We start from the raw sequence: 9,629 nt of genomic DNA, 5'->3' as shown, positions 1-9,629 counted from the left end.
ACCCTCAGCCTCTCCAGCCTCAGCCTCTCCACCTCAGCCTCTGCAGCCTCAGCCTCTGCAGCCTCAGCCTCTCCAGCCTCAGCCTCTGCAGCCTCAGCCTCTCCACCTTCAGCCTCTCCACCCTCAGCCTCTCCACCCTCAGCCTCTCCAGCCTCAGCCTCTCCACCTCAGCCTCTCCAGCCTCAACCTCTCCACCCTCAGTCTCTCCAGCCTCAGCCTCTCCACCCTCAGCCTCTCCACCCTCAGCCTCTCCACCTCAGCCTCTGCAGCCTCAGCCTCTGCAGCCTCAGCCTCTCCAGCCTCAGCCTCTCCAGCATCAGCCTCTCCACCCTCAGCCTCTCCAGCCTCAGCAGCCTCACCCTCTCCACCCTCAGCCTCTTCAGCCTCAGCCCCTCCAGCCTCAGCCCCTCCAGCCTCAGCCTCAGCCTCTCCACCCTCAGCCTCTCCAGCCTCAGCCTCTCCAGCCTCAGCCCCAGCTCCCACTCTGACTGAGTGCCTCCTCCCCTGTGACCTCGCCATGGGACTCCATGATAGGACATGAGGACAACAGGTCCCTCACCAGTAGTGGCAGCTCCTGGAAATGGCCTTAGCTCCCATGTGCCCGGGTGACAGGCATGCATTCTGTGGATAGCAATGTGGACTCAGGTCCCCGAGCTCGTATGCCCACAGAGTCTCTCACCGGGGGCTCCCCAGCTCATGTTTTATCGCAGGGGTTACAGACCTCGGGCACTGTATCTGTCCTTGTGGTGGTCTGAATGAAAATGGCAGTACTAGGTGTGGCCTTGTTGGAGACGTGTGTCCCCAGGGGACTGGCCTTGAAGTCTCAGACGCAGAAGCCAGGCCCAGTGTGACTCCCTTCCTGCTGCCTGCAGATCCAGATGTAGAACTCTCAGCTTCTCCTCCAGCTCCAGGTCTGCCTGGAGGCTTCCATGCTTCCCACCAGGACGATAATGGACTGAACCTCTGAAACTGTAAGACAGTCCCAGTTAAATGTCTCCCTTTATAAAAAGTTGTTGTGGCCGTGGTGTCTGTTCCCAGCCATAGAAATCAGAGCTAAGACAGTCCTCAATGGGTTCTTGTTTTTTGTTTTTGCCAACTTGACACAAGCCAGAATTGAGGACTCTCAATTGAGAAAATATCCCATCAGACTGCTCTGTGGGCAAGTCTACAGGGCATTTTCTTGACTAGTGATTGATGGAGAGGGGGGATCCTGTCCACAGCGAGTGGTGCCACCTGTGGGCAGGTGCTCCACGGTGCGGTGCGTAAAAAAAAAAAAAACAACCTGTTGGGTGTGGTGGCACACACCTTTAATCCCAGCACTCACAAGGCAGAGGCAGGAGAATCTCTGAGTTTGAGGCCTGTTCAGCGTACAGAGTGAGTTCCTGGACAGCCAGGACTACACAGAGAAACCCTGTCTTGAAAATAAAATAAAGCCAGGTGTGGTGGTGCACGCCTTTAATCCCAGCACTCAGGAGGCAGAGACAGGCAGATTTCTGAGTTCGAGACCAGCCTGGTCTACAGAGTGAGTTCCAGGACAGCCAGGGCTACACAGAGAAACCCTGTCTCGAAAAACCAAAAAAGAAAAAATAAAATAAAGAGTAAGTCTAAGCTGCGGTTCCCCGAGGAACTGAGGACACTGTGACAGGTTGTTCTCAGTGAAGTGTCCCCATCTCACCCACTCTGTGACAGAAGCACCTCCCTTGGCGACAGCCATTATGTCCCTAGACCCAGGCCAGGTCTCACCCTGCCAAGTTCTACAGTCCTTCCCTAATGACCTTCATTCAAGTAAACCTCTGTTATTGTCAATTTCACTCACACGGCCCTGCTTCTGGTACTAATTATTATTACAAAGTGAGAATTTTGCTCTCACCTGCGCAGGAACAGCCCCGGCAGGCGCGCCCAGCCTTTGTGCAAAGCTCCGGAATGGCCGGCGTGATGGGACACATCTGGAATCCTGTGCTTGGGAGCAGCTGAGGCTGAGGCCTCTGTTCAGCCAGCCTGGTCTACAAGGGTACCCTGCCTCCTAACAAACAACAAAGGCCTGGAGAGATGGCTCAGCGGCCGAGAGCACCGGCTGCTCTTGCAGAGGAGGCAGATTTGGTTCCCAGCACCCACGTGGTGGCTCACAACTGCCTGTAATTCCAGCTCTTGGAAGGCTGACCTCCTCTTTTGATCGCCACAGACGCTAGGCACACATGTGGTGCCCAGACGCAAGAACTTAGTCATGTTGAAATTGGGGCTGGTTCTTCCTCCCAGCCCCATGCTCCCAGAAATAAGACTCAGACTCAAAATATATTTACAAATACCTTGGCCACACAGCTAGACTCTTCTCTGAGGAGATCATGACTTGGATGATCCAATTATTTTAGCCACATGGCTGGTCACCTGTGCACAGGTGCCATGATTCTGTCTCCTCACATCTTCCCAGGGCAAATCTTCCACCTCTCTCTATCCCAGAATTCCCCCCCCCCCGCAACCCCTTGCCACCGGATGCTCCACCTTTTATTTCCTGCCTAAGATATTGGCCATCATCTTGACAGTTGCTACATCCATACAGACATAAGATATTCTCTCCACATACACACATAAAATAAGGAAGCTAAAGCAAACAAAAAGGAAGCATACACCAGTTTAAAGGGTTCTGTTTTCTTTAATGAAAATCCAACAAAATTTTAGCTTGAATAGTCATACTATAAATAATCAAAGACCCCCACCCATCAGTGGCCCTGTTGTGTCAACCCTCCATGGACAGATCCCAGGTCTTCAAACCAGCACGCAGAGGTCTGCTCAGACCCTCCAGCTCCTCAGATACTCTGTAGCAGATGCAGTCCGTGGCGCAGGTGATGGTGGACCGCAAGGGTGAAGCCATGGCTCTGCAGGACATCGAGTGTGTAGGAGACGCCTACAGCGGGTCCCCCTGTCTCCTGGAGGGTGAGCAGGAGGTCCTGGTCCTCCCCACTCAGCACCAGCTGGGTTTGGGAGGCTTTGAGGCTGACCTGGGTGAGAGAGAGAGATACACACTAAGGATAAGGTGAACAGTCAGCGCCAGTGCTGACCCTCAAGATAGGCACGGGTAAGAGCCTAGACTCAGGGTCAAGGGCAGAGAAAGAGACTCGACTGGGACCCTTGCCCAGCCCACACTAACGGGGGCTCATCTGCACCCCTTTGTCTTTTCTCTCTCTCCTTCTCCCCCTTTTTTTGCATTTTAATAATTGTTGTGTACTTGTGCATGGTTTTGTCATGGCGCACACAGAGAGGGTCAGAGTGCAACACTCAGGAGTCTGCTCTTTCCTACCACGTGCGTCCTGGGGATTGAACTCGGGGCGTCAGGCATGGAGGCAAGTGCCTTTACCACTGAGCCATGGTGCCAACCCGTCCTTTATTCTTTTTTGTTCTTTGTGTTTGTTTTCCTTGGACTCGGTCTCATGTGACTCAGGATGGCTCTGAGCTCTTGAGCCTTCTCATCAGAAGGATTTTCTGTCTTCATTATTATTTATGTCTCCATAAGCCCAGCACAACCCCAATGTCAGCGGAGGCCTCTGCCGGAAGTTCATGTACCTCAGGTCCATCCCAGGACAGCCCTTCTCTGGGTCTCAGTCCGTTCCACTTCACACTGTACCCAGAGACACAGGACCCCCCAGGGCAGTGAGGTCTGGCTCCCAAACCAGGCCCAGGCATCAGTAGTTTGGGCTGAGGACACAGGATACGGCCCCTGGGACTTTTCGGAGTTGAGTGCTGGCTCTGGTCACTTACCTGCACTGTCCCATTGCTAAACAGCATGACCATGGCCTGGGAGTCGGCAATGAAGCTCAGCAGAGAGACATCAGGAGAGGCAGGTGTGGCAGACACGGGCACAGTCCCCTCCTGCGGGGACATGCCGGGTCAGAGACTCTCCGGTCCCCACCTCCCTCTCCTGGACTTTCTCCCACCCCAGGCCCTCACCTCCCGCAGACGCCGCTGCATGTAGCAAGCAAAGAGCCGCAGGACAGCCAGCTTGGCACGGAGTGGGCTGGGGACGTCCCTCAGGGTGAAGGTCCACTGAGTCCCTTGGTCAGGTTGGTAGGAGACATGGCTGGGGGTCAGGGACTTGAATGAGTCTCTGTCCTGGGCACCCTGAGCACCACTGTGTCTGCATATAGCCCCAGCTAGTCAGGGTGCTGGCCACCCCAGATCCAGCCTCCTCTCCTGTCTCCATGGATACAGCCACCGCTCTCCTGGACAGCCCAGCCTCTTCCCTGCCCACCCACCAAAAGCACCACGGTAAAAATGTCAGAGCCTGGGAGGTGGGCTCAGTGGTAGAGGATTCACTAAGCCCTGGGTTCCCTCCCCAACAACCACCACAACAACAAAAGAATGGGGGCTGGAGAGGTGGCTCAGTGGGTAAGAGCACTGACTGCTATTCCAGAGGTCCTGAGTTCCATTCCCAGCAACCACATGTAATGTAACCATCTGTAATGGGATCTGATGCTCTCTTCTGGTGTGTCTGAAGAGAGACAGTGTATGCTAAAAGAAAGAAAGAAAGAAAGAAAGAAAGAAAGAAAGAAAGAAAGAAAGAAAGAAAGAAAGAAAGAAAAAAGGGAAGAAGGGAAGAAAGAAGCCTAGCCTGTCGGTGGTGGCCAAGCCTTTAATCTCAGCACTCCAGAGGCAGGAGGATCCCTGTGAGTTTGGGGCTAGCCAGGGCTACATGAAGAAATTATCTTGAAAAACAAAACATTTGTTTCCCTGTGCCCTCCACCTGGCAGACTCCCCTCATGTAGCTGAGGAATTAATCAAGAGACAGGGTAAAGCCTGGGTCCCTGGGGAGGGGAGCCCCACTAGTTACCCGCCTTGGGGGCGCAAGGCCATGTGGGAGCCATCCCGAAACAGCACCCCACTGCCCCCATCCGACAGCTGGTAGCCGAAGCCATACTTGAGGGAGTAATCCACCCACTTGGGAGCCCAGAGAACAGGCCGCTGCTCCCCTGGGGGGTCCTGTCCAGCTGTGCATAAGAAGAAAGAAAAAAGATGAGCCAGGCTGGAATGCTGGGGCTGTCGGTGTCTGTGTCTGTGTCTGTGCTGTGTCTGTGCTGTGTCTGTGCTGTGTCTGTGCTGTGTCTGTTTCTGTTCTGTGTCTGTGTCGTGTCTGTGTTGTGTCTGTTTCTGTCCTGTGTCTGTGTCTGTGCTGTGTCTGTGTCTGTTCTGTGTCTGTGCTGTGTCTGTGTCTGGGCTGGGTGGGGCTGGGTTGGGCTGGGTCTGGAGTAAGCCTGGTTTAGGGACTCTCCTGGCTGCCTCAGTCTTGCACTTTGGGGTGGCTTCCTACCCACAGGTCCTGCGTCCAAGCAGAGGAACAGCTTTCTGGTTGCCACCTCCAGTTGCAGGGCCAAGCTCCCCTTTGGGCCTGTTGAGACAGAGTCACGCAGGTGCCCAGACTGCCCTGGCAAGGGGTGCCCTCCCGTTAGCCTGGTTTCCCGCACTTGCATCCACGAATCATATCAAACCCTGATTTCACAGCCACCACATTCTACAGGTGGAGAAACTGAGGCCAAAGGCATGACACAGACAGGACACAGGCATCTGACACTGGCCGGGGATGAGGCTCTGCGGCTCACCTGCCAGGCCAGTCCACGGGGTCCCAAGGGTGAGGATGTGGATTCTGCCCTTGGTGCAGAGAGGATCCCCTTCCTGAGTGGGAGAGAGGTTTAGAGAGTAGAGGTGAGGCCAGCTTCCACCCAAGGGAGCCCCTGGGGCCCACCCGTCTTTACACAAAGAACAGGTTTTCCCTTTGGACAAAACCTGCCAGCTACAGAAAGACATACAGCAGGGACCCCGTAAATGCAGGGCTGGGAACAGGAGGGACAGAAGCTGGAAAAGGCCTGTCTAGAATCCGCAGTGAGGGCCTGGGTCTGTGATTGGGGGACATGGTCTGGGGTCCCTTAAATGGATGGATGGACGCTTCAGTCGAGTCTGCAGGTAATTGTACACTGCAGAGGTCTTTCAGAGTTCTCCAGACTGTTCACTGCATTACTCGCCTCGTTGCCAGCCTCCATGTGGTCTGGTTCTGTGCCCTCTTCTCCAGGGCCCGAGGCCTCTTTTGAGGTAAAGGGACCTGAGGGAGGCACAGGTCTGGAGGACACCAATGACAACATCTCCTGCCCACCCCCTCGGCCACGGAGAAGTGACCACAGACAAGCCAGGGACAGCTACTCACAAGGTGGCCGGCACTGGGTCAGCAGGAGCTGGCCCACCTTCCGGAACAACCTGCCCAGCGGTGCAGGAAAGGCAAACACAGGCGGGCTGTGACAGGAATGCGGAGGCAGCCGCTCCGGGGTGAAGCCCTGTGGAGTTGAGGTGGTGGGCTCAGGGTTAGTCCTGGATCCAGGTGAGTCCTGGGTCCTGGGTGTCCACCCTGTGGGACCTATCCTTACCTGACTGAAGAAGTCATCTTGCAGTAAGTGGTCCAGGCTGGGCCGCTCGGCGGGGTCTGGCGCCAGGAGCCGCGCAATGAGTCTGCGGGCGCTGGGCGACAGCTGAGTAGGCTCAAGGTAATGGCCATCACGGATGTTTTGGTACATCTCTGACAAGGGTGCCGCAGCGAAGGGTGGCGTGCCTGTCAGCACCGTGTACCTGGGCCCCGGTTGGCCAGGGTAAGAATGGGGCAGGAACTCCGGGGTGTTCAGGGAACGTGCAGTTTTCTTCATACCCCTGGCCAAACGCTGCAGCCCACCCCACACTCCAGTTCCCCATCTCAGGCGCACCCCACCCATCTGCACCCTGCTTCCCCCCACACACCTCTTTAAAATGTTTTTGTGGCTTGAACGCCTAACCCTTGTGCCCTCACTGCCCAGCGCTGGGACGACGGTTGGCACTGGCCGGCCCAGCCCATTGGTTCTGCAGATGGCATTCAGGGCTCTCACGCATGTCAGCCCAGTGCCTAACCAACCGAGCCCCAGCCCCACTTTAACTCACTTGGCACCAAGATAGGAGCCCAGACCAAGACCTGGACCCACAGCTGGATGCAGTGGCGACCTCTTTAATCTCAGTCCGGGGGAGGCAGAGGCAGATGGATCTCTGTGAATTCAAGGCTAGCCTGGTCTACATAGCGAGTTCCAGCTCTAGCTAATATACACCTGATCTCCACGTGTGCACATCTGCCCATAGTTACTCTTCATGCCCATATCTGGTCTCACCTGAACAGTCTGTCCTGCCACCCCTCCATAACCACCCCACACCTGCCACCTTCCCCATGTCTGGGTCCCCCAGACCTTCACTTACATAATGCACCCCAGAGCCCAGATGTCAGATTTGCACGAGTGTCCATTTCGGGACACCACTTCGGGTGCCTGGAAGTTTGGAGTCCCGCAGAGCACCCTTGGGAGGGAATCATGGGAGAATCAGGAAGGCTGGGGCTGCCTGGACCCACTCAGAACCACCCAGAGCCTCTCAGTCACCTGTGGCAGCGGCCAGCAGGCCCCACACGGGCAGCCAGCCCCAGGTCACCTATCTTAACCTCCATGTTCTTGTTAAGGAAGAAATTACCTGCAGATGAAGAGGAGCACAGCATGAGCCCCTCACCATCTTCCCAGCCCCTCACCATCCTCCCAGCCCCTCACCATCCTCCCAGCCCCTCACCATCCTCCCAGCCCCTCACCATCCTCCCAGCCCCCTCACCATCCTCCCAGCCCCTCACCATCCTCCCAGCCCCTCACCATCCTCCCAGCCCCCTCACCATCCTCCCAGCCTCTCACCATCCTCCCAGCCCCCTCACCAACCTCCCATTCACCTCACCATCCTCCCAGCCCCTCACCATCCTCCCAGCCCCTCACCATCCTCCCAGTCCCTCACCATCCTCCCATTCACCTAACCATCCTCTAGCCTCCTCACCATCCTCCCAGCCCCTCACCATCCTCCCATCCCCCTCACCATCCTCCCAGGCCCCCGAAAGTCCCTTCTTTATGCTTACTGGGTTTCAGGTCCCTGTGCACGATGCGTTGTTGGTGCAGGTAGCGCAGGCCGCTGACCAGGCCCCGAAGGTAATATCGCACTTCAGGCTCTGTCAGAGTCCGCCGCACTTTCAGCACATGAGCCAAGGACTGTAGAGGGACCTGGTACTTGTTAGATGGGTTGCAGATCTGGGTGGGAGAGCAGGGCTGAGGGTGTGTAGGCCCAGGTGGGTGCACAGGGTCATATGTGGGAACAGGGGACACTATTGGCTGGACAGAGGGATCCAAGTGAACATGGCATGGGCACAAGCAGACACATAGTCACAGGGAGGCAGAGGCACAGGTGGGACAGGGAAGAGGCCTCCTGCCTGCCTCTCAGTGACCTGACCCCTGCCCTACCCCAGACACCCCCTCAAGCAACAGGGAGTGCTGGACACTGCTCCACACTGCCTGGCTTAGCAGACCCAGTGCCAACAAACCAAGCCCCGCCCATGCAACTAAACCCCGCCCAGTCGTCAAGCCCCGCCCCATTACCCCAAGCCCCACCCCGCCGACCAGGCCCCTTCCCAATCCGGCCACCTGGCGGCTACAATACTCCAGCACCATGTACACGTGATCGCGGTCAGCAAAGTGTGCGTGGAAGGCCACGATGTTGCGGTGGCGCAGGCGGCTGTGCAGGGCGATCTCACGCTCCACCTGTGTCCCCATGAAGGATCCTCAGCTACAGAGCAGGAGACAGGCCCTAGGCCTGGCTCGCTCGCAGGGAGGAAAGCAGGGCAACTGTCTGGGTGGGTAACCGGGTGTGTGTGTGTGTGTGTGTGTGTGTGTGTGTGTGTGTCTCACCTTCCCGCGCAGGCGCAGCCGCCCCGCTCCGCCCCTCGGCACCACCTTAAGAGCGAACACGGCGCTGGTGGACATGTCTGTGAGCTTGTAGCAGCGGCTGAAGGCGCCCTGCGGAGGACAATAGGCACAGTGTAAACAGCGGAGCACACCTGGAGACACTGGCTTTCAACATACTCAGCGAAGAAGAGACACTGCAGCGATCACACCCCAACACCCCACCCACCCTAGCTGCACACCAAAGAGAAGAGACCCACGGACTTCACCAGAGCAGGACTTTATACTCTCCTATACAGGACAGTGAGGGACTCACGACACCCAGAAACACAAAACCCACACACAACGTCCACGCAGCACCCAACAGAGCATCCACACAGAACCCAGATACACAGCGCCCATCTAGACCACTTACACACACCTACAAACACTGCACCCCACACCGTATCCACATACAGTATCCAGGCACAGAACCCCACACAAACACCTAGACACACCCCCAAACACACCCCTCGCGGCACTTCCACACGCCTACAAACACTCCCGACTTGGCATCCACACACAGCTCTCATATACAGAAGGTTCCCACACAACCCAGCCAGACACCTGCCCACAGCGCTTCCACACACAACTACACACCCAACACCTAGACTGACAACATTTAGACACCCAACACACACACACACACACACACACACACCATACATCCACACAAAACATCTGGACACGCCAGTCGTGATGGCTCACGCCTTTAATCCCAGCACTCGGGAGGCGGAGGCAGGCGGATTTCTGAGTTCGAGGCCAGCCTGGTCTACAGAGTGAGTTCCAGGACAGCCAGGGCTATACAGAGAAACCCTGTCTCGAAAAACCAAA

General features: G+C 56.4%; 1 protein-coding gene across 1 annotated transcript in view; it reads right to left on the bottom strand.

Annotated features, from left to right (window-relative positions):
* Positions 1 to 2,712: 2,712 nt before the first annotated feature.
* The window catches only part of Plk5 (polo like kinase 5), a 16,358-nt gene continuing 9,441 nt past the window's right edge, over positions 2,713 to 9,629 (bottom strand). The window contains exons 5-18 of the mRNA XM_029542021.1: positions 8,763 to 8,870; positions 8,499 to 8,615; positions 7,940 to 8,108; positions 7,428 to 7,515; positions 7,252 to 7,347; positions 6,405 to 6,603; positions 6,188 to 6,314; positions 6,009 to 6,085; positions 5,589 to 5,661; positions 5,300 to 5,377; positions 4,823 to 4,979; positions 3,943 to 4,072; positions 3,754 to 3,864; positions 2,713 to 2,996 (exon numbers count right to left, since the gene is read on the bottom strand). Coding sequence (XP_029397881.1) covers positions 2,805 to 2,996; positions 3,754 to 3,864; positions 3,943 to 4,072; positions 4,823 to 4,979; positions 5,300 to 5,377; positions 5,589 to 5,661; positions 6,009 to 6,085; positions 6,188 to 6,314; positions 6,405 to 6,603; positions 7,252 to 7,347; positions 7,428 to 7,515; positions 7,940 to 8,108; positions 8,499 to 8,615; positions 8,763 to 8,870 — 1,722 coding nt within the window. The 3' untranslated portion in view covers positions 2,713 to 2,804. The remainder of the gene's footprint in view (positions 2,997 to 3,753; positions 3,865 to 3,942; positions 4,073 to 4,822; positions 4,980 to 5,299; positions 5,378 to 5,588; positions 5,662 to 6,008; positions 6,086 to 6,187; positions 6,315 to 6,404; positions 6,604 to 7,251; positions 7,348 to 7,427; positions 7,516 to 7,939; positions 8,109 to 8,498; positions 8,616 to 8,762; positions 8,871 to 9,629) is intronic.

This window comes from Mus pahari, chromosome 9, assembly GCF_900095145.1.
Source record: "Mus pahari chromosome 9, PAHARI_EIJ_v1.1, whole genome shotgun sequence".
NCBI lineage: Eukaryota > Metazoa > Chordata > Mammalia > Rodentia > Muridae > Mus > Mus pahari.
This window is presented reverse-complemented; position numbering and strand designations above follow the sequence as displayed.